The sequence below is a fragment of the Elephas maximus genome, chromosome 7 (genome assembly GCF_024166365.1).
Source record: "Elephas maximus indicus isolate mEleMax1 chromosome 7, mEleMax1 primary haplotype, whole genome shotgun sequence".
In the NCBI taxonomy this organism is placed as follows: domain Eukaryota; kingdom Metazoa; phylum Chordata; class Mammalia; order Proboscidea; family Elephantidae; genus Elephas; species Elephas maximus.
The window spans coordinates 72,666,343-72,691,112 of NC_064825.1; the positions used below are offsets into that span (position 1 = coordinate 72,666,343).

Here is a 24,770-nt window from a genome sequence, read left to right on the forward strand (position 1 = left end):
CCATTGTCCAGTCCAATCCTTGTCTGAAGAGTTGGCTATGGGAATGGTTCCTGTCTTGGGCTAAGAGAAGGTCTGGGGACTATGACCTTCAGGGTCCTTCTAGTCTCAGTCAGACCATTAAGTCTGGTCTTTTTACAAGAATTTGGGGTCTGTATCCCATTGCCCTCCTGCTCCCTCAGGGGTCCTTTGTTGTGTTCCCTGTCAGGGCAGTCATCGGTTGTGGCTGGGCACCATCTGGTTCTTCTGGTCTCTGGCTGATGTAGTCTCTGGTTCATGTGACCCTTTCTGTCTCTTGGGCTCCTAATTACCTTGTGTCTTTGGTGTTCTTCATTTTCTTTTGCTCCAGGTGGGTTGAGACCAATTGATGCATCTTAGATGGCCACTTGCTAGCGTTTAAGACCCCAGACGCCACTCTTCAAAGTGGGATGCAGAATGTTTTCTTAATAGATTTTATTATGCCAGTTGATTTAGATGTCCTCCGAAACCTTGGTCCCCAAATCCCCACTCCTGCTACGCTGACCTTCAAAGCATTCGGTTTATTCAGGAAACTTCTTTGCTTTTGGTTTAGTCCAGTTATGCTGACCTCTCCTGTACTGTGTGTTGTCTTTCCCTTCACCTAAAATAGTTCTTACCTACTATCTAATTAGTGAATACCCCTTTCCACCCTCCCTCCCTCCCCGCTCTTGTAACCATCAAAGAATATTTTCTTCTCTGTTTAAACTATTTTTTGAGTTCTTATAATAGTGGTCTCGTACAATATTTGTCCTTTTGCAACTGACTAATTTCACTCAGCATAATACCTTCCAGATTCCTTCATGTTATGAAATGTTTCACAGATGATAATCTGACTATTTTGAAATATTTTTTTGACTCAGAATTGTCAATGTCCGTATTTCTCTACTATGGAGAATAAAGGTAATTTTCTTCTAGAATTTTCTTCAAGCCCCTTTGTTTGGGATTCTCTTCCAGGATTCTGACAGCCATTTTACAAGCTTTGGTGGTGGTGCCTTCTTGATCCTACCAGAAGATGAAACACATTTACTTACAACAATCATGATGTCCAAGTGTCTTAGAGAAGAGTTTTTCTTGGGCTTGTGTGTATATAAGAATCACCTGGAAAGTTTGCTAAAACACAGACTCCTGGGCCCCACCCCAGAGATTTTAATTCAGATCTTGGTGCAGCCCAAGAAGTTGCATTTCTGCTAAGTGCTCAGGTGATGTGATCTTTCAGGTTTAGAACTAAACTTTGAGTAGCATCTCTACAGAATACTTTAAAAAATTATATCCCTTTGAATGTGAGAGACTTTCTGGGTCCCTAGTTTTTTTTTTTTTGTCCACATATATATCTTTTTTTTTTTAAATATTTTATTTTTGGTGAAAATATACACAACAAAGCCTGCTCCCATTCCACAGTTTCTAGACATAATAATCAGTGACATTTCTTATATTCTTCACATTGTGTCAACATTCTTGTTATTTCTATTCTAGTTGCTTCACTTCCATTGACTAAAACTCCCTGCCCCCCAGCCTTCTCATCTATGCTTTATAAAGCTGTTGACCACTAGATGTTAGTTTTTTTTAAAGGAAGCAATACTCAAGGATAACCTTCTTTACTTTCTGAGATAAACTGTTAACTTAGTTTAAAGGTGATTTCAGGGGATAGTTTCAATTCAAGGTTTGAAGAGTAACCCAGGGCCATGGTCTCCAGGGCTCCTCCAGCCTTAGTAGGTCCAGTAAGTCTGGATTCTTTAAGAATTTGAAGTTCTATTCCGCATTTTTCTCCCTTTCTATCAGTGTCTATCTGTTGTGTTCCTAGGCGGTCTCTTTAGGGCTCCTCTTGAAATTTTTTTTTTTTTTAAATTTTTGTTGTGCTTTAAGTGCAAGTTTACAAATCAAGTCAGTTTCTCATACAAAAATTTATATACATCTTGCTATATACTCCTAATTGCTGTCCTCTGGGGTCCCTAATTTTTATGGTCTTCATGAATGCATATAAATAGCCTCATGATTACATATACATAATTAGATCCCTTTAGGAGTATACTGGAAAGAGTACTGATCTAAGAATGAAAGAATGAAAGGAAGAGGTATTTTAAGAAAACCAATTATGACTGTAACTCAGATTCTGAGCTACCATTTCTAAGCTTTGTGACTTTAGGCCAGAATATGATGGTGTTTCAAACAAGGGGAATAGTGTGCACAAAGTCAAATGAGAACTATCATAGTGAGACAGAGTTTAGAGTTTAACCAACTGCAAAGGTTAGAGGGAACAGTCCACATAAGACTGCCCTCACTTCTGACACCAATTGCAAGCTTGGGAGTTTCCCAAATCACACTCAGTTTTGATCATCTTTAGAAGGACTCACCAAACTCACTGGACACTGTTACACTAACAGTTAGGGTTTATCACGGGGAGAGGATACAGATTAAAATCAGCTAGTGGAAGAAATGCATAGAGCAGAGTCCAGGGGAAGTACCAAACTTGGAGCATCCGTCATTCTCCCCCGCTGGAGTCAGGACAGCATATTACTCTCTCAATATCAGGGTGACAGTACACACAGAGTATTGCCAACCAGGAAGCCTGCTCAAGCCTTTGGTATCCAGAGTTTTTATTGGGGCTCAATCATATACTGCTCACATTGCTGACCTTTAGTGGTTAACCCTTCCTGGAAGTTGGGCTAATACCTTTAGTCTCTAGTTTCTCTGGGGACAGAACTGCATGGCCCTAAGCCCGCATCATAAATCACAAAGCCCCCAGGCAAATGAAGACAGCCCTGTTAGGCAGGACATTCTAAGAGCCTAGAGGTCACTTCCTAGTAGCCAAGGGAAAGGACTAGTCCTCTCTTTGGGTCAGGTTCTTCACTACACACATAGCATATGCTGATTTCAAGCTAGTTTGTTTGGCTGGAGTGTGAAATACAAGACAGAGAATAATGAAAGATGTATTGGCTCATACTGATATCTAGAGACAGGGTAGATTTCAGGTTAGTTTTGGTCTAGTAGCTCTTTGCCCTCTAGAATGTAAGCTCCTTGTGGGCTGGAATTTCTGTCTTGTTTACTGCCGTGTTTCCAGTATCTAATACACTACCTGCATTGGTGTATATTCAGTAAATTCATGTTGCATGAAAAAAAAAAAGGAATCAAGTACTGATACATGTTACAACGTGGATGAACCTTGAAAACATCGTGCTAAGTGAAGGAAGCCAAACATAAAAGACCACCAATTGTATAATTCCATTTATATGAAATGTCCAGAATAGGCAAATCCTTTCAGACAGAAAGTAGATTAGTGGTCGCCAGGGGTTGTGGAGAGTGGGGGTGGGGGTGGCTACTAATGGGTACAGGGTTTCTTTTTTGGGTGATGAAAATGTTCTGGAATTAGATAGTGGTGATGGGTGGACAACTTGGTGAATATACTAAAACTGTTAAATTGTATATTTTGGGTGAATTTTATGGCATGAGGATTATATCTCAATAAAGATATATAAAAATTGGTAGGCTAACAATAACAATGAAATGTGAGTTCTAGTGGTATTTTTTAATGACAAGACAGTACTCCATAAGCTAATTGGTTTAAGCATTAATTTTTTCATCTATAAAATGAGTCACTGCCCTACGTACCTCTGTAAAAATGGCGTGGCGTCAGAGGTCGTCTAATTTCCGGGATGGGGGCAGGATAATCGTCACCATCAGCATCAGCCCAAGGCTGAGGTGGAGGTCAGACATACTTCCACTCTCCAAGCTTTTTACCAATTCCGACACCAGCTGTCCTTCCCACGGCGCTTTCTACTTCTGGGTTGGATAATTTGTTGCAGTGGCCACAACTCACAGACTGTACTCATGATTATGGAATTTACTAGGGAAGGAACAGGTACCACTCAGGATCAGGATCAACAGGCTACAATTCAGGATCAGGAAGCACGTAGGCAAAGTCTGGAAGCCTCCCCTGAAGTGGAGAGCACATCCTTCCCTTCATCAGTGCTGGACAGCCTCTCAGCTCCTCTTGCCCTGCAACCAAGCAGGCCCTTCTCTGCTGTGCTTGCCCCCTAATGGCAGGCCTCCTCTTGGCCCCCTGAGGACAGGCTGCCTCTTGGCCCTGGCCTGTGCCCTACTAGGGCAAGTGTTACAAAGCTCTTTAGCTCCTCATATAAGTGCCCAGAGGCACACCACTCTGCCAGGAAGCCTCTAGACAGAAGATGCTCAGCTGTCTTGCTCTGTGGGTTGGCAGGCCAGCTGTAGCCACCACACTCTGTGGGCCAGGAAGACCCTCCAGAGCTACCAAGATCCTTATGGAGTAGAAGCAGTTTGAGTAAGCAAATTTGACAATTATGATAAAATAATATTTAATAAGATTAAGAGAATATTTGTAGCTACTCATTTGTCTCTTTAATCAGTTGATGTTCATAGAGCATATTTACTTCCAACATTAGATTGGAACTAAATTAAATACCGTATCAGGAGATAATTTTGACCCTCTGGCATTTTAATTGGAAACCCTGATGGTGTAGTGGTTAAGTGTTATGGCTGCTAACCAAAAGGTCAGCAGTTTGAATCCGCCAGGTGCTCCTTGGAAACTCTACGGGGCAGTTCTACGCTGTCCTGTAGGGTCGCTACGAGTCGGAATCGACTTGACGGCAGTGGGTTTTGGGTATTTTAATTGAGAAATACAGTTCTTACTTTCTCTTTCCCTAAACTTATTTATTTTTGTTAAATTTTGGGTTGCTCATTAGTATCTTTATTTGAAGCTTTTGTTGTTAACCAAACATTTTCATGTGTTATGTAAGCAATTTAAACTTAAAAAATTTTTGTTTTCTTGCCTTTTTAATTTTGGCTAGAAAACATTTCTCTCCTGATTTTCTTTAGTTATCTATTTTAAGTATTATTTTTGATGAGTTACAATCTCTTTTTACCCTTCCCCAGAATTCTTTCGTTGTATTAAACTTCTTGAGATTGAATATGTTATTAATGTGGCTTTGGGAATGCATATACAGGTAATTTTAATGCATAATTTCATGACTTTACTGTAATTATTCTTTTTTTTCAGATGAGGTGGAGGACCATCCTACTACAATATTGTTTGCTCTTGGTTACCTGTCTGCTTAGTGCTTTCGAAGCTGTGCCTATAGACATAGACAAGACGAAAGTAAAAAATACCGAACCTGTGGAAAGCGCAAAGATAGAACCACCAGTGAGTGAAATGATAAAGATAATCCTGTGGGAGGAATTATAGCTAAAATATTGCTAGTATTTATTACTTATAAAATTGGACATTTAGCAACTATTTCTAAATAGCAATGAAAAGAGTATTGAATATATATATGTTGTTTGATCTTAGACAATGTTTATTTAATGTAGTTTTGTTTGCTCTTAGCGATGTTTATTTAGTGTAGTTAGGATATTAGATAGTGCATAGGAGAATTAACCATAACACATTTCCAACATAGAGCTAACCAGCCAAGAAGGCATTGTATTGTATTCAAAGCAGAGCCAGAAGACAATAAGAGACAGAAGACAGTGGGGGAGAAAACAGCGTAATTGGTTTAGTCTTCATTGACTAAGGCATATAGGAATTCTTCCTTTATGTAACAGTAAAACATGGGTATTGGTTCTGATACAAAACCCTTCATTCGAGTTTTGAATACAGCTTTTTTACTTGACTGTCAAAACAGGTACGCCTTAATGCCATTTTGCTAGAAATTGTTTTTCAAGATTGAGATCTTTAGATGCAGAGAAGGCAGAATTTCAGAAACATTACTGTTTGTTTCTTAATTTGAAGGATACTGGACTTTATTATGATGAATATCTCAAGCAAGTGATTGATGTGCTGGAAACGGATAAATATTTCAGAGAAAAGCTCCAGAAAGCAGACATAGAGGAAATAAAGGTAAATGTAAATAATTATTTAACTGACATTTGAGCATGCTAGACATTGAGCTAAGTACTAGGGATGTAAAGATGAGACTCATTTCTAGCCCTTAAGGAACCCTCAAGGGAGAATCATATCCAGAAATAGAATATTAGGATGAATGCATAATGAGCATATAAAATATTATGGAGATAAAGAGGAAGGACACATAATCTAGTAAAAAGCAATCAGAGAAAGTGGGAGGTCATTCTTTCTGGTGGAGATTATGCCAGTGCTTAAAGGTGTAATTGAGGGAGGGTCTAGTAGGTACCCTAGACAAAGATACAGGAGCGCAGAGACAAGAGATATATAGGTAACTGGAAGAAGTTACTATTGCTGGAACCTAGAGCGGGAAGTGGAGTCCATGAGTAGCAAAAAGATGAGGTTGGAAAGATAGCCATGGGCTATATGACATCGAGCCTTATGTGCTCGATCTGAGGATCATGTTAAGGACCATGATCTGAGGACCAAAGCCAAAACCTGTTGCCATCGTCTGAGGACAGCAGGAAGCTATTCAAAGATTTAGAATACACTGGATTCTGGTGTTTTAATCAGGTCCAGATTAACAGAAGAGTAATAGACCATGTCTCATGTCATGTCAATAGGGGAGGTTTAACCACTTGCCTCTGCCCTGAGAACAATATTGGATATAATCTTAGCCCTGGGCATCTCCTTTTGTTGTTGTTAGGTGCTGTGGAGTTGTTTTCAACTGATAGCAACTCCATGGGACAGAGTAGAACTACCTCATTTTGGATTTTCTTGGCTGTAATCTTTATGGAATCAGGTATTTCTTCCCGTGGAGGTGCCTAGTGGGTTCGTTTGTACACCTAGGGCTCTTTAGTTTTCATAATCCATCTAGTTGGGTTGATCCTAGAGTCAGTGAATAGGAAAAAAAAATTTCCGGGGATTTAATTTTAGGCTATCACTTATGCCTCCCAAGATAGTTTGTTGATACTATTTTGTTTGTTTTTAATTTTCCTCAAAAACTATCTCATCTGTCTCTGGAATGGGAATTAGAAAACTGTGTTTGAAGGAACCTTTCTGGGCCAAACATCTTTCTTATTTTTGCCTCTGTCCCTAGTGTGAGCCCCATTTGAAGGACTGACAAACATCAGGTAGTGGTATCTATTGGAGCCTGTGGATTTCAGTTCACAACTCTCCTCATGAAGGCTGTTAATTGTTCTGGGAAAAGATAATAGCATTATGTCAGTAATTCCCCTGAATTGTCTTTGGGGATAATCTTGCAGTTCCTCTGAAGGATTAATACGACCTGTGAAACCAGTTTCCTAGGTCAAATGGTATTTAATGTAGAACTTCCAATGTCTTCTACCCAGCTGAAATTAGGATGTAGAACACTATTTGAAGGTAACATAAAAAATGTGGATAATGGGGGGGGCGGAGCCAAGATGGCGGACTAGGCAGACGCTACCTCGGATCCCTCTTACAACAAAGACACGGAAAAACAAGTGAATCGATCACATACATAACAATCTACGAACCCTGAACAACAAACACAGATTTAGAGACGGAGAACGAACTAATACGGGGAAGCAGCGATTGTTTCCAGAGCCTGGAGCCAGCGTACCAGTCAGGTACGGCACAAGCATAGAGAGCTGCCCCACCCCCCTGAACTAACCCCGGGAGGGGGACCAGCCGGTTCCGCGGGTGGCGTGGAACGCAGCTGGTAGGAGAAGTCCCCGGGAGGCAGTGACTGGTCTTGGAGCAGAAAGAGCAGCGTCCGAGCCGGGGAACCGTCCCGCGGGGATTTGGACTGGACGCAGGTACAGCATAAACACGGACAGTTGCTCCACCCCCCTGAACTAACCCCGGGAAGGGGACCAGCCGAGTCGCGCGGGCGGCGTGGGACTCAGCCGGTGGGAGAAGTCCCCGGGAGGCAGCGACTGGTATTGGAGCGGGGAGAACAGCGTCCCAGCTGGGACACTCGGTCACGGCACAAGCACGGGGAGCTGCTCCACCCATCTGAACTAACCCCGGGAGGAGGCCCAACTGGTTCTCGGAGGCGGCACGGCCACGCGGCTGGAGGGACAAGAAGTCCCCGGGAGGCAGCGACTGATTTTGGAGTCGAGAGTGCACCGTCCCAGTAGGGGAGCCTTGACGCTGGGCGTGGGGCTGGAAGTGGAGGATCTGACCGTGACTCCAGCGGGCCAGACCCCCCGGGGGCAATCTCCACACAGCCAGCACACATAGGCGACGCGCCCGCGGGAATCTCAGATATAATAGTCATTCCAAGCAAGACAAGCAACTCTGGCTATATTCTGAGGTGCTACTCTCCTATCTCTCTGTTCCCTCCCCCACCCTCCCCAGGCGGCTTCATTAACATCTGAATAGCCTGAGCCAGAGGGAGAACTCTGATAGGGATCTGACTGCATTTTTTTTTAGCGGATTTTCTGGAAAAACTAGTTTCCCAGTGATGGCTCGGAGACAACAATCCATATCAAACCACTTAAAGAAGCAGACCATGACAGCTTCTCCAACCCCCCAAACAAAAGAATCAAAATCTTTCCCAAATGAAGATACAATCTTGGAATTATCAGATACAGAATATAAAAAACTAATTTACAGAATGCTTAATGATATCACAAATGAGATTAGGATAACTGCAGAAAAAGCCAAGGAACACACTGATAAAACTGTTGAAGAACTCAAAAAGATTATTCAAGAACATACTGGAAAAATTAATAAGTTGCAAGAATCCATAGAGAGACAACATGTAGAAATCCAAAAGATTAACAATAAAATAACAGAATTAGACAACGCACTAGGAAGTCAGAGGAGCAGACTCGAACAATTAGAATGCAGACTGGGACATCTGGAGGACCAGGGAATCAACACCAACATAGCTGAAAAAAAATCAGATAAAAGAATTAAAAAAAATGAAGAAACCCTAAGAATTATGTGGGACTCTATCAAGAAGGATAACCTGCGGGTGATTGGAGTCCCAGAACAGGGAGGGGGGACAGAAAACACAGAGAAAATAGCTGAAGAACTCCTGACAGAAAACTTCCCTGACATCATGAAAGACGAAAGGATATCTATCCAAGATGCTCATCGAACCCCATTTAAGATTGATCCAAAAAGAGGTAAAAGATCACAATAATCAAAAAGAGGGACTAAATACAGGAGGCATTGAACTGCCATATGGAGAGTGATACAAGGCGATATAGAACAATACAAGTTAGGTTTTTACTTAGAAAAATAGGGGTAAATAATAAGGTAACCACAAAAAGGTATAACAACTGTATAACTCAAGATAAAAACCAAGAAAAACGTAACGACTCAACTAACATAAAGTCAAGCACTATGAAAATGAGGATCTCACAATTTACTAAGAAAAAAGCCTCAGCACAAAAAAGTATGTGGAAAAATGAAATTGTCAACAACACACATAAAAAGGCATCAAAATGATAGCACTAAAAACTTATTTATCTATAATTACCCTGAATGTAAATGGACTAAATGCACCAATAAAGAGACAGAGAGTCACAGACTGGATAAAGAAACACGATCCATCTATATGCTGCCTACAAGAGACACACCTTAGACTTAGAGACACAAACAAACTAAAATTCAAAGGATGGAAAAAAGTATATCAAGCAAACAATAAGCAAAAAAGAAGAGGAGTAGCAATATTAATTTCTGACAAAATAGACTTTAGACTTAAATCCACCACAAAGGATAAAGAAGGACACTATATAATGATAAAAGGGACAATTGATCAGGAAGACATAATCATATTAAGTATTTATGCACCCAATGACAGGGCTGCAAGATACATAAATCAAATTTTAACAGAATTGAAAAGCGAGATAGATACCTCCACAATTATAGTAGGAGACTTCAACACACCACTTTCGGAGAAGGACAGGACATCCAAGAAGCTCAACAGAGACACGGAAGATCTAATTACAACAATCAACCAACTTGACCTCGTTGACTTATACAGAACTCTCCACCCAACTGCTGCAAAATATACTTTTTTTTCTAGCGCACATGGAACATTCTCTAGAATAGACCACATATTAGGTCATAAAACAAACCTTTGCAGAGTCCAAAACATCGAAATATTACAAAGCATCTTCTCAGACCACAAGGCAATAAAACTAGAGATCAATAACAGAAAAACTAGGGAAAAGAAATCAAATACTTGGAAAATGAACAATACCCTCCTGAAAAAAGACTGGGTTATAGAAGACATCAAGGAGGGAATAAGGAAATTCATAGAAAGCAACGAGAATGAAAATACTTCCTATCAAAACCTCTGGGACACAGCAAAAGCAGTGCTCAGAGGCCAATTTATATCAATAAATGCACACATACAAAAAGAAGAAAGAGCCAAAATCAGAGAACTGTCCCTACAGCTTGAACAAATAGAAACTGAGCAACAAAAGAATCCATCAGGCACCAGAAGAAAACAAATAATAAAAATTAGAGCTGAACTAAATGAATTAGAGAACAGAAAAACAATTGAAAGAATTAACAAAGCCAAAAGCTGGTTCTTTGAAAAAATTAACAAAATTGATAAACTATTGGCTAAACTGACTAAAGAAATACAGGAAAGGAAACAAATAACCCGAATAAGAAATGAGAAGGACCACATCACAACAGAACCAAATGAAATTAAAAGAATCATTTCAGATTATTATGAAAAATTGTACTCTAACAAATTTGAAAACCTAGAAGAAATGGATGAATTCCTGGAAAAACACTACCTACCTAAACTAACACATTCAGAAGTAGAACAACTAAATAGATCCATAACAAAAAAAGAGATTGAAACGGTAATCAAAAAACTCCCAACAAAAAAAAGCCCTGGCCCGGACGGCTTCACTGCAGAGTTCTACCGAACTTTCAGAGAAGGGTTAACACCACTACTACTAAAGGTATTCCAAAGCATAGAAAATGACGGAATACTACCCAACTCATTCTATGAAGCCACCATCTCCCTGATACCAAAACCAGGTAAAGACATTACAAAAAAAGAAAATTATAGACCTATATCCCTCATGAACATTGATGCAAAAATCTTCAACAAAATTCTAGCCAATAGAATCCAACAACACATCAAAAAAATAATTCACCCTGATCAAGTGGGATTTGTACCAGGTATGCAAGGCTGGTTTAATATCAGAAAAACCATTAATGTAATCCATCACATAAATAAAACAAAAGACAAAAACCACATGATCTTATCAATTGATGCAGAAAAGGCATTTGACAAAGTCCAGCACCCATTCATGATAAAAACTCTTACCAAAATAGGAATTGAAGGAAAATTCCTCAACATAATAAAGGGCATCTATGCAAAGCCAACAGCCAATATCACTCTAAATGGAGAGAACCTGAAAGCATTTCCCATGAGAACGGGAACCAGACAAGGATGCCCTTTGTCACCGCTCTTATTCAACATCGTGTTGGAAGTCTTAGCCAGGGCAATTAGGCTAGACAAAGAAATAAAAGGTATCCGGATTGGCAAGGAAGAAGTAAAGTTATCACTATTTGCAGATGACATGATTATATACACAGAAAACCCTAAGGAATCCTCCAGAAAACTACTGAAACTAATAGAAGAGTTTGGCAGAGTCTCAGGTTATAAAATAAACATACAAAAATCACTTGGATTCCTCTACATCAACAAAAAGAACACCGAAGAGGAAATAACCAAATCAATACCATTCACAGTAGCCCCCAAGAAGATAAGATACTTAGGAATAAATCTTACCAAGGATGTAAAAGACCTATACAAAGAAAACTACAAAGCTCTACTACAAGAAATTCAAAAGGACATGCTTAAGTGGAAAAACATACCCTGCTCATGGATAGGAAGACTTAACATAGTAAAAATGTCTATTCTACCAAAAGCCATCTATACATTTAACGCACTTCCGATCCAAATTCCAATGTCATATTTTAAGGGGATAGAGAAACAAATCACCAATTTCATATGGAAGGGAAAGAAGCCCCGGATAAGCAAAGCACTACTGAAAAAGAAGAAGAAAGTGGGAGGCCTCACCTTACCTGACTTCAGAACCTATTATACAGCCACAGTAGTCAAAACAGCCTGGTATTGGTACAACAACAGACACATAGACCAATGGAACAGAATTGAGAACCCAGACATAGATCCATCCACGTATGAGCAGCTGATATTTGACAAAGGACCAGTGTCAATTAACTGGGGAAAAGATAGCCTTTTTAACAAATGGTGCTGGCATAACTGGATATCCATTTGCAAAAAAATGAAACAGGACCCATACCTCACACCATGCACAAAAACTAACTCCAAGTGGATCAAAGACCTAAACATAAAGACTAAAACGATAAAGATCATGGAAGAAAAAATTGGGACAACCCTAGGAGCCCTAATACAAGGTATAAACAGAATACAAAACATTACCAAAAATGATGAAGAGAAACCCGATAACTGGGAGCTCCTAAAAATCAAACACCTATGCTCATCTAAAGACTTCTCCAAAAGAGTAAAAAGACCACCTACAGATTGGGAAAGAATTTTCAGCTATGACATCTCCGACCAGCGCCTGATCTCTAAAATCTACATGATTCTGTCAAAACTCAACCACAAAAAGACAAACAACCCAATCAAGAAGTGGGCAAAGGATATGAACACACATTTCACTAAAGAAGATATTCAGGCAGCCAACAGATACATGAGAAAATGCTCACGATCATTAGCCATTAGAGAAATGCAAATTAAAACTACGATGAGATTCCATCTCACACCAGCAATGCTGGCATTAATCCAAAAAACACAAAATAATAAATGTTGGAGAGGCTGCGGAGAGATTGGAACTCTCATACACTGCTGGTGGGAATGTAAAATGGTACAACCACTTTGGAAATCTATCTGGCGTTATCTTAAACAGTTAGAAATAGAACTACCACACAACCCAGAAATCCCACTCCTCGGAATATACCCTAGAGATACAAGAGCCTTCATACAAACAGATATATGCACACCCATGTTTATTGCAGCTCTGTTTACAATAGCAAAAAGTTGGAAGCAACCAAGGTGTCCATCAACGGATGAATGGGTAAATAAATTGTGGTATATTCACACAATGGAATACTACGCATCGATAAAGAACAGTGACGAATCTCTGAAACATTTCATAACATGGAGGAACCTGGAAGGCATTATGCTGAGCGAAATGAGTCAGAGGCAAAAGGACAAATATTGTATAAGACCACTATTATAAGATCTTGAGAAGTAGTAAACCTGAGAAGAACACATACTTTTGTGGTTACGAGGAGGGGAGGGAGGGAGGGTGGGAGAGGGTTTTTTATTGATTAATCAGTAGATAAGAACTGCTTTAGGTGAAGGGAAAGACAACACTCAATACATGGAAGGTCAGCTCAATTGGACTGGACCAAAAGCAAAGAAGTTTCCGGGATAAAATGAATGCTTCAAAGGTCAGCGGAGCAAGGGCGGGGGTCTGGGGAACATGGTTTGAGGGGACTTCTAAGTCAATTGGCAAAATAATTCTATTACGAAATCATTCTGCATCCCACTTTGAAATGTGGCGTCTGGGGTCTTAAATGCTAACAAGCGGCCATCTAAGATGCAGCAATTGGTCTCAACCCACCTGGAGCAAAGGAAAATGAAGAACACCAAGGCCACACGACAACTAAGAGCCCAAGAGACAGAAAGGGCCACATGAACCAGAGACCTACATCATCCTGAGACCAGAAGAACTAGTTGGTGCCCGGCCACAATCGATGACTGCCCTGACAGGGAGCACAGCAGAGGACCCCTGAGGGAGCAGGAGATCAGTGGGATACAGACCCCAAATTCTCATAAAAAGACCAAACTTAATGGTCTGACTGAGACTGGAGGAATCCTGGCGGCCATGCTCCCCAGACCTTCTGTTGACACAGGACAGGAACCATCCCCGAAGACAACTCATCAGACATGAAAGGAACTGGTCAGCGGGTGGGAGAGAGACGCTGATGAAGAGCGAGCTAATTATATCGGGTGGACACTTGAGATTGTGTTGGCAACTCTTGTCTGGAGGGGGGATGGGAGGATAGAGAGAGAGGGAAGCAGGCAAAATTGTCAAGAAAGGAGAGACTGAAAGGGCTGACTCAAGAAGGGGAGAGCAAGTGGGAGTAGGGAGTGAGATGTATGTAAACTTATATGTGACAGACTGATTGGATTTGTAAACGTTCACTTGAAGCTTAATAAAAGTTATTAAAAAAAAAAAACCACATGAGAAAAAAAAAATGTGGATAATGGGAGGCACTATGTAGAGCTAATCAGGGGAAAGAAGATGATACATTTCCTGATTTGGGAGAGGGGTTACTTTTATAATTGTCTTCCTTTCTCAGTCAATTCTAGTCGGATTCAACTCGATGGCAGTGGGTTTGGTTTTTGGTTTATAGAAGAAAATGGAAACCCTGGTGGTACAGTGGTTAAGTGCTACAGCTGCTAACCAAAAGATCAGCAGTTCGAATTTACCAGGCGTTCCTTGGAAACTCTATGGGGCAGTTCTACTCTGTCCTATAGGGTTGCTAGGAGTTGGAATCAACTCAACAGCAGTGGGTTTTTTTGGTTTATAGAAGAAAATAAAACAAAATAAATTAAATAGTTATCCAATGAAAAAAGAAATGAGTAAAAACAGACAATAAAACTCAAGTCAGCAGAATCACTACAAGTAGCCAAACAAAGACTCTTGTCTCAATTGGGGAAAACTTAAAAAATAAAAATAAATTAGAACTTGTCGTTTCCTTTTTAGCCAAGCTTCTGAAGGGAGAGTCATACTACATTTCTTCACTTTCCAAACATTCCCTAACTGGAAAATAATACGGCTTTTCTTCACTGCTCCATAGAATGTTATTCTCGTGGAGGTTGTCAGTGACTTCTTAATTGCCAAATCCAGTGAGCACCTTTTAGTCCTCATGTTATTGGGCTCTTTTATTTTATCTGAATGATTCTCAGATTTTAGAGTTGTTAAAGCACGGATTTCTGGGCCCCACCTCCAGAATTTCTGATTCAGTAAGTCTTAGCCTACATTTCTAACAAGTTCCCAGGTGGTGCTGATAATTCTGGTTGGGCCCATGCTTTGTGAACCATTGTTTTATCTGATAATAAGAACCATTTTCTTCTTGAGATGTACTGTTCTTTTTGCTTTGATAACAGCATACTGTCCTAATTCTTCTCCTACCTCTCTGGCCATTACTTCTTTGTAGGGTTTCCTTTCCTTACCTTCCTCTGCAGGCCCCATTGACTCAGTCCTTAAAATCAGCCCTTGACTAGCTGATTGCTAGTTAGACCTGCAGCCTGTGATTGCAGATGCATCTATAAACAAGAGAGAGTAAACCACTAGCTATTCTGTTTCTTAAATTTTGGAGTATGTATCTAATCACTTATCTATAAAAAGTCATCAAAGGAGAAAATCTGTAAAAGATGAATTTTGAAAAGCTATTTACATATGGAATGGCTAATGACAAATGACTTAAAGATGTTACTTTTTTTTTTAATAACAATTGAAATTCACATACCATAAAATTCATCGTTTTAAAGTATATAATTTAGTGGTTTTAAATATATTCAGAGTCACGAAACTATACCACTATGTAATTTTAGAACATGTTCATCACCTCTAAAAGAAATCTTATACCCATTAAGTAGTTACTTACCATTTCCCTCTTCTCCCCAGCCCCGGGCAGCTACTAACTCACTTTCTGTCTCTATGGATTTGCCTGTTTTGGACGTTTCGTATAAATGGAGTCATACAATATCTGGCCTTTTGTAGGTGGCATCTTTCACTTAGCATATTTTCAGGGTTCATCTGTATTGTGGTATGTATCAATACTTCATTCCTTTTTATGGCCAAATAATATTCCATTGTATGGATATACCACATTTTGTTTATCCATTCATCAGTTGATGAACATTTGGATTCTTTTTGGCTGTTATAAATAATGCTGCTGTGAACATTCATGTTCACATTTTTTTGTGAACATGTTTTCAGTTCTCTTGGGGTATTTACATAGGAATGGGACTGCTGGGTCATATGGTAACTCTATATTTAATTTCTGAGGAACTGCCAAAATGTTTTCTAAAGTGGTTGCATCATTTTACAATTTAAGTTACTTTTTGAAGTTTTCCTTTGTGCTTTAATTATCCTTTTTTAAATTGTATGGTTTTTAGACGTCTTGATTTTAAAATTACAAACTTAATCTGTTCTGAAAGTAATACTTTGTGATAGCAAATTTACCTAAAGCCAAAATTTTTGATCATTATTACAACCCTTTTAAAATATATCTGGTCTAAAAATGAAAAGTAATTATAAAACTAATTTTATTAACAGAGTGGAAAGCTAAGCAAAGAGCTGGATTTAGTAAGTCACCATGTGAGGACAAAACTAGATGAACTGAAAAGGCAAGAAGTAGCAAGGTTAAGAATGCTAATTAAAGCTAAAATGGATTCCCTTCAAGGTAAGTGCTAAGAGAAAAGGTAGGAAAAAATTCAATATTTGGTTATTGAGATCAGTTTACATTTTTTGTTGAGATCAGTTTACATTTTATTAATAAAAAAGCTAGGATCGTAATTACAGTAACACATACCATGTTCTTCTAGTCAAAATTTAATGTTGATTTGACTCTATAATTTTTAAAATTTAATTTTTTTGGATAGGTAGTATGCTCACTAAAAAATCAAAATGATTAGCTCTAAATAGTTAAATTTAAATATGCAAAAAGGAAGAATGAAAATAAACAACTGATTTTTAAAAAAGAAAAATAACGTCAAAAGAAAGCAGAGAGAGAAAATCTAATTAGAACAATTCCCATAGATAAAGTAGAAAAATTGTCAGAGAGCTAACTCTGTAAAAAACACCAGACCCAGGTAGTTTCACAACGGAATTCTATCAAACCGTTAAAGAGCAGATTGTCAGTGCTATTTGTATTATTTCAACATATAGAATAAGAAGAAAGGCTTCCACATTCTTATTATATATTGATGCCAAAATCGAAATTATTATTTGTCAAAAGAATACTATGTCGCAGCAAGCAGATTTATTTCAGTGATGAAAGCTTGACTTAATATTAGGAAATCTAATACTATAAATCATCATGTGAAGAGAACTAAGGAGAAAAAATGGGCACCCTGGAGGTGCAGTGGTTAAGTGCTCTGCTTCCAATCCAAAGGTCGGTGGTTGGAACCCACCAGCCAAAACTGTACGAGAAAGATGTAGCAGTCTACTTCCATAGAGATTTACAGCCTTGGAAACCCTATGAAGCAGTTCTACTCTGTCCTATAGGGTTGCTGTTAGTTGGAATCAACTTGATGGCAGTGAGTTAAAAAGAAAAAAACTATTAGCATGGTAAAAAAATAAATAAATAAATAAAATCAAAGGATAAATGATAAAGAGGAGTAAATATTTGAAACTCATATGCTTTTATGTTTAGCCTGAGAAAATTAAATAGCTATGAATTTTTGAAGTGCAAGGGTATCTTAACGTTTATCTCATAGGTCATATATATGATCATATCTACCTGTACAGAAAAGGCATTCGACAAAATTTATTACCCGTTCTTGACTGAATAAAAGTAATGTAATCAATAGACAATGCCGTAATATGATCAATTATATCCAATTTATTCTCATCGTACTTGATGGGGAAACACAGTATATATTCTGACTAAAATCAGGAACAATACAAAGATGCCCACTATCAACACTGCTAATTAACTTTGTATTGGAGGTACTAGCCAAAACAATTAAACAAAAGAAAAAAATTGGAGGTAAAGTCATTGGAAAGGAGGCGATAAAACTATCTCTATTTGCAGGTGATATAATTGAATACGTGAAAAACCCAAAACGATCACTGAAAAACTTATTATAAACTGTAAGAAAATTTAGCAAGGTAAACTGTAGAAATCAATAGTTTTCATATGTACAAACAACACTTACTTAGAAGATGTAATGGAAGACTCCATTTACAATAGCAGAAAAAGATAAAATACCAGAATAAACCTATTAAGAAATGTGCAGGACTTTTAGGCAAAAACTTAACACTACTTCTGAAGGACACAAAAGCAGATTTGAATAAATGGGAAAGCGTAATGTCTTTTTGATAGACTCAATATCATAAACATGTCAGTTATCCTTCGTTTAATTTTTAAATTGAACATGATCCAAATAAAAATATGTAGTTTTTTCTTCCTCGTACTAAAAGCCAGAAAACCAAACCTGATGCCATTGTGTCAATTCTGACTCATACAGACCCTGTAGGACAGAGTAGAACTGCCCCATAGGGTTTCCAAGAAGTGGTTAGTGGATTCAAACTGCTGACCTTTTGGTTAGCAACCAAGCTCTTAATCACTGTGTCAAGAGGGTTCCTTCCTGGTACTAGATAAGCTAATTTTAAAACTCATATAAAAAAAGAAACAAGCAAGAAAAGCCAGGTACTTATGTAAAAGAAAAACAATGAAGAGGGACTAGATGTATTAGATGTTAAAAGGTATCATTAAGCCTCAGTGATTAAAACTGTGTTGTTTTGGCATATAAGCAGACAGAGCAGTGAAGAGAATAGAAATTCTAGACGTAGACTTAAATACATACGAAATTTAGTCTAAAATAATAGTGGCATCTCATATTAGTGGGATAAAGGTAAAACTTTAAATAAATGGTGTTGACACAACTGGCTAGCCATTTGGAAAAAGGTACAGTTAGATCTCTCATCTCGTATCTTACATCAGGATAAACTGCAAATGAATCAGAGATTTAAGTGTAGAAAATGAAATCATAAAAGAACTAGGTGAAAACATAGGCAAATTCCTTTGTTATCCTGAGTTGAGCCAGCTTTGGCCAGTGGGAGACCCTTCAAGCTAGCGATTGTGTCCTTGTAACACACCCCTACAGGTTGGTTACCTAAGTGGTTCATCATCATTAATAACATTTGAATACTTGCTCTTGATGGAATACCAAGTCCGTTGCCACTGAGTCGATTCTGACTCATAGTGACCCTCTAGGACAGAATAGAACTGCAGATCACCACATCTTCCACCTGTGGAAGGGCTTGTGGGTTTGAACCCGACCTTTTGCTTAGCAGCCAAGTGCTTTAACCACTGCGCCACCAGGGCTCCTTCTTGGTGGAATGGTTGTGCTTAAACTTTAGAATGCATAAGAATCACCTGGAGAGTTTGTTAAACATGCGAATTACTGGATATCACCTTCAGAGATTGAGTCTGGGGATCAGTAATCTGGATTTTACTTGAGCACTTCTGCTCATTTTGGAGAAATGCTGGTGTAAAGCATTAAACTGCTTTAAATAGACTTAGAAAAGAAGTACCAAATACTCATTATCCTAAAATTAAAAATCTCAGTGAGAGGTAGATTGAGCTCATGTCATACCACCTGAGGTAGTCAAACACCCAGGGTAGTTCCATCCTGGAAGCCCTGCCTAAGGTGTTTGGAGATTTCTTTCCCCTTAGAAAAATCTCCATCACCTCAATCTTGGCAGTCTTTTCTTTAGTCCAAGGTAGGTCCTGAGTTTCATTATTTAAAGAAAACAGTCTAATGTGATTTAGAAAATTTATGAATATTTCCTCATTGATCCTAAATTGATGAATTGAAATTTCTGGTAACTTGAAAAAGGGTTTAAACAGTCTCAGTTTTTTTTTTTTTTTGGTGTAATTTTTAAAGTAGGCCAGACATCCACATAGTTTAAAAACTAAAAAGTATAAAAAGGTATGTAGTAAAAATCTGCCTGATATCTTTGTACTCTATCCATTTCCGCTGCCTCCAGCACCATCTTTCCTGAGTTTCTTTATTCTCATATAATACAAATAGAAGTTTTTATTTTTCCTCTGTTATACAAAACATGGCATAAAATATGCATTTTGTACTTTGTGTTTTTCCTTTAATAATATATTCTGGAGATATTTTCATATTAGTACCTGGACACCATCTTCATCTTTTCTTCTTACAGCTGTGTATAATTCCATTATATGGATATACCATAATTGATTTAACCAGGCCCCTGTTGATGGACATTTGAGTTATTTCTAGTGAACAGTTTTGTACATAGATCATTATGTATACATGTAAGATAATTTGTAGGATAAGTTCAAGTGAAATTGATAAATCAAAAGGTGTATGCACTTGTAATTTTGATAGATATTGCCAAATTTGCCCCCATGGAGGTTGTATCAATACACATTCCCACCAACAATAATTCCTCACAGCCTTGCCATTGGTATGTGTCATCAAACTGTATGAGTTTTGTAGTTCTGTTGTATGGTATGATAGTGCAATTTCAACATGTATTCCTCTTAAGTGAGGCTAAGTGTCTTTTCTTATCTTTCTGTTCATATACTTTAGGGCTAGGTTTTATAAAAGATATTTTCATTGTAAGTAAAACTCCTAGTATGGTGGCATGCTAAGAATTAAGTGAAAACTTGGCTGAACAAAAGTTATTTTCTGGCATAATAAGATGTTCCAGGCTTATCTTGTACCTACCCAGCCCTGGAATCAGTCATTTCTCTGAGGAGCCCTAGTTCTTTTTAGTGGAGAATGGTATTTCAGATGGAGCACTATGTGTGCTTATTGCTAGTGGAGTGTGTTTTCTTCTTGGCAATTTCATCGCTCAGAATTAAGAAATATGCATATCTATACACATAAACATATACACATTATATTCATACACAACAAGTATACATATTTTCGAAATCATGGGTTCACACAGATAGCACTAATTCCATCCATCTCCACAGTCTTCTTTCTTGCCTCATACCATTTCATATTTGTATATCCCTTCTTCATCAGTGAGGACTCTGACTTCCAACATTAACACATGTTCAGTTCTATAATATAATAGTCCAGAATTGCTTCTTCCTTCAATTACAATAAACTAGAGCTTGTGTTTTCTATTTTTTACAAAAAACTTGATGTTTCTTTAAAAATATGTCATAATTCAAATGAATTTTACCTGAATTAGATTTTTATTGTCCTGTAAAGGATTCATTGGAATAGTGCAAACTATTCCATCATATAAATTTTAAGCATTTATTTATTTATTTATATTGTGCGTTAAGTGAAAGTTTACAAATCAGGTCGGACTCTCATGCAAAAATTCATAAACACCTTGCTGTATACTCCTAATTGGTCTCCTGCTAATGAGACAGCACACTCCTTCCCTCTGCCCTCTCTTTTCGTGTTCATTCGGCCAGCTTCTGACCCCCTCTACCCTCTCATCTCCCCTCCAGACAGGAGATGCCAACATAGTCTAATGTGTCTACTTGATCCAAGAAACTTATTCTTCTCCAGTATCATTATCTATCCCATAGTCCAGTCCAATCCCTGTCTGAAGAGTTGGCTTTGGGAATGGTTCCTGTCTTGGGCTAACAGAAGGCCTGGGGACCATGACCACTGGGATGCTTCTAGTCTCAGACCATTAAGTCTGGTCTTTTTACAAGAATTTGGGGTCTACATCCCACTGCTCTCCTGCTCCCTCAAGGGTTCTTTGTTGTGTTCCCTGTCAGGGCAGTCATCGGTTGTAGCCGGGCACCAGCGAGTTCTTCTGGTCTCAGGCTAATGTAGTCTCTGCTTTACGTGGCCCTTTCTGCCTCTTGCTCTCATAATTACCATGTGTGTTTGGTGTTCTTCATTCTCCTTTGTAGAGCAATTATTTTTAGAAATTCTACTTAGACCTTTGATGAGGGTACTATATTAGAGTTTATCTAATTAAAAGTAGAAAATTTGATAGTTTCTAAATAATAAAAAAGTATTTACTATTAATTGTACTGGTAGTCAACTAGTCTTTCTAAAAACAGTATAAAAATGTACATTTTAAATTGTATTCCTTTCTAGATTCAGGGACATTACCTTTACTTAGAATAATAATATGTACAATATTTTAAAAGAAAATATGAACCCTTAACTTAAAATTTTCAATTTTCTCATAAAATCCTATAGGAATAAATACGAATGCTTATCTTATGTATCGTTAATGTAAATGTTTCTAGCTTCTAGCAATTGATCATTTACAGTTTTTTCATTGTCTTTCAGATACAGGCATAGACCACCAAGCTCTTCTAAAACAGTTTGATCACCTAAACCACATGAATCCTCATACGTTTGAATCCACAGATTTAGATATGCTAATCAAAGCGGTGAGAATAATTCCAAAAAATGTTATTTTTATTGTGCTTTTCAGGTCTTGTAATTTGACAAGTAAACTCAATGAAGTAGTAACATAACTTTTATATACTCTCTAGAATATCTTCAAAGGGAGGTAGTTTAACCCCTATTAATACAGATATTAATATTAATACAGATATTAACAAGAGCAGCTTAACCCTTATTGGTACAGATATTAATCTATTTTATCCACAATTTCAAAATCCAGAGAACTCTAAAAACTGAAACTTGACCTGAAATGAACTAACCCATTATAGTAAGGCTATTTAAAGTTTTTATTTAGTCCACTCAGTGTGGGTGTTCATAGATTTTGCTAAAGAAATACTAATCTAATTATAAACACTAAAAATTTGTTCTGTATATGGCCTATGTGCCGTATTACCTTTCTAAAAACCTAGTAAATTCTGAAACAAATAATGGCCTCGGGGTTTTAAATAAGAGTTTGTAGACCTCTTCTATTACTGTCTGAAGTTACCAAACTGGATGTCCTAACTTAGCAGTTATTAGATTTAGTTAAATGGTTCAGAACTATCCTAGTTTCCTGTATAGGTTTGTATAGCCCCCTTCTTTCTTTCTCTTTTTTAAATCAGTTTATGTATTACTTGCTTGTGGGGAACTTACTAAAGTTGCAGTTAGCTTTGAACATTTGTTTTCTTTGAATGCCTATACCTCTGGTAATAATAATGACTTAACATAAAAGGTTCTGACTCATAGAGCTCCTGGTGGAAACCCTGGTGGCATAGTGGTTAAGTGCTTCCCCTACTAACCAAAAGGTTGGCAGTTCGAATCCACCAGGTACTCCTTGGAAACTCTGTCAGGCAGTTCTACTCTGTCCTATAGGGTCGCTATGAGTTGGAATCAGCTGGACGGCAACGGGTTTTTTTTTTTTTTTTTTTTTACATAAAAGATAGTATTAAAAAGGAAGTCTGGTTGGTATTTTTTGGTTCCCTCCCCGACATGAGCTTCTGTTAGAGAGTATGCTGTATTCAGGAATTATTTGTATTTTCAAAATACATCTTTTTATTTAATTTAAATGCGTTTTGTATTATAGCCCTGGTGGCGCAGTGGTTAAGAGCTCGGCTGCTAACCAAAAAGGTTGGCAGTTTGAATCCACTAACAGCTCCTTGGAAACCTTATAGGGTAGTTATACTCTGACCTATAGGGTTGCTATGAGTCAGAATCGACTTGACGGCAATAGATTTTTTTTTTTGGCATTGTGTTATAGGCTACAAGTGACCTGGAACACTATGACAAAACTCGACATGAAGAATTTAAAAAATATGAAATGTTGAAGGAACATGAAAGAAGAGAATATTTAAAAACACTGAATGAAGAAAAGAGAAAAGAAGAAGAATCTAAATTTGAAGAAATGAAGAAAAAGCACGAAAATCATCCCAAAGTTAACCATCCAGTGAGGATTGTGACTTTATGAAACCATATTCCGATAAGACTCTTATTTGTACCAGCTAGCAGAATTTTATTATAAATTATTAGTACTTAAATCTTGATTATTAATTCTGTAAAGTTCCTCAAATTTATATTTTATTTTGAGACTATACATATAGATTATATTTTGAGTAATTTTAAAAAATTAATTCCCAGGGAAGCAAAGATCAACTGAAAGAGGTATGGGAAGAAGCTGATGGATTGGATCCTAATGACTTTGACCCCAAGACATTTTTCAAATTACATGGTAACAGATTTGATACAAATATTAATATTTATGTCTTTGAAAAAAATCATAGTTGCTTTATTCTTACTTGATTTCTGCCAAGGTCTGCTACTAAATTCTTTTGATAGTAAATGTTTAGAGTTTTTCTCTTAGGTAGTATAATAGTCTTTACTGCTGATCTGTGGTATAAAGTATTTTAGGTCAATAGCTTTGTCTTTATACCTGTTTTACTGCTGAGTCATTATGACTTATTAAAAAGTTCTGTATAAACTGAAGGTGTTTCTATGACTAGGTGATGACAGGCTTCCTGATGTAGTATTAAAATTTACTTGTACAGCATATTGTTTTGCTTTGAAGTTTTGGGAAAAACTGGCTAAGATGTTTTTCTAAAATTATAGCTAAATATTGAATTGTTATTGGGGTGATCTGAGGCTTTATAAAAAAAGAAACTTTCTACAGCACATTGATGATTTATGTCAGTAGTACTTTTGCAAACCATTTGTAAATAATTGTATTTTAATTATTTTTTTAAGGCATTAAAATCATTTTTTGCATTTGTAACATTTAAACTTTAGATGTCAATAATGATGGCTTCCTGGATGAACAAGAATTAGAAGCCCTGTTTACTAAAGAGGTAAATGAATTTATTGTGTACTCAGTGTTTTTGCTCATATTCTCTCTTTCCCTTTTTTCTCTTCTACTGCCTTTTTTTCTTTTAAGCCAGTTTTAACATTTTCTTTTTAGTTGGAGAAAGTATATGACCCCAAAAATGAAGAGGATGATATGATAGAAATGGAGGAAGAAAGGCTTAGAATGAGGGAACATGTAATGAATGAGGTATGTTTTAAAAGTTTAGATTATATGCTACATCTATTAATTATTCAAATTCTTGCAATGTATCTTACCATAAGATGGAAAGTAAGTATAGAAATAAGGTAGATAATTGAATTTTACCTTTTTGATCCAGACTGTTCAGTAGATTCCTTAGTGTAAATAAGATAATTTGTAAC

The 24,770-nt window shown here is 37.5% G+C and overlaps 1 protein-coding gene across 3 annotated transcripts in view; it reads left to right on the top strand.

The window, feature by feature from the left end:
• Positions 1 to 24,770, top strand: part of NUCB2 (nucleobindin 2) — a 52,766-nt gene that overhangs the window by 11,653 nt on the left and 16,343 nt on the right. For all 3 annotated transcript variants that reach the window (XM_049890572.1, XM_049890573.1, XM_049890574.1), the window contains exons 3-10: positions 5,045 to 5,188; positions 5,777 to 5,884; positions 16,255 to 16,381; positions 21,957 to 22,060; positions 23,314 to 23,499; positions 23,691 to 23,781; positions 24,336 to 24,394; positions 24,505 to 24,597. In XM_049890572.1, coding sequence (XP_049746529.1) covers positions 5,045 to 5,188; positions 5,777 to 5,884; positions 16,255 to 16,381; positions 21,957 to 22,060; positions 23,314 to 23,499; positions 23,691 to 23,781; positions 24,336 to 24,394; positions 24,505 to 24,597 — 912 coding nt within the window. The remainder of the gene's footprint in view (positions 1 to 5,044; positions 5,189 to 5,776; positions 5,885 to 16,254; positions 16,382 to 21,956; positions 22,061 to 23,313; positions 23,500 to 23,690; positions 23,782 to 24,335; positions 24,395 to 24,504; positions 24,598 to 24,770) is intronic.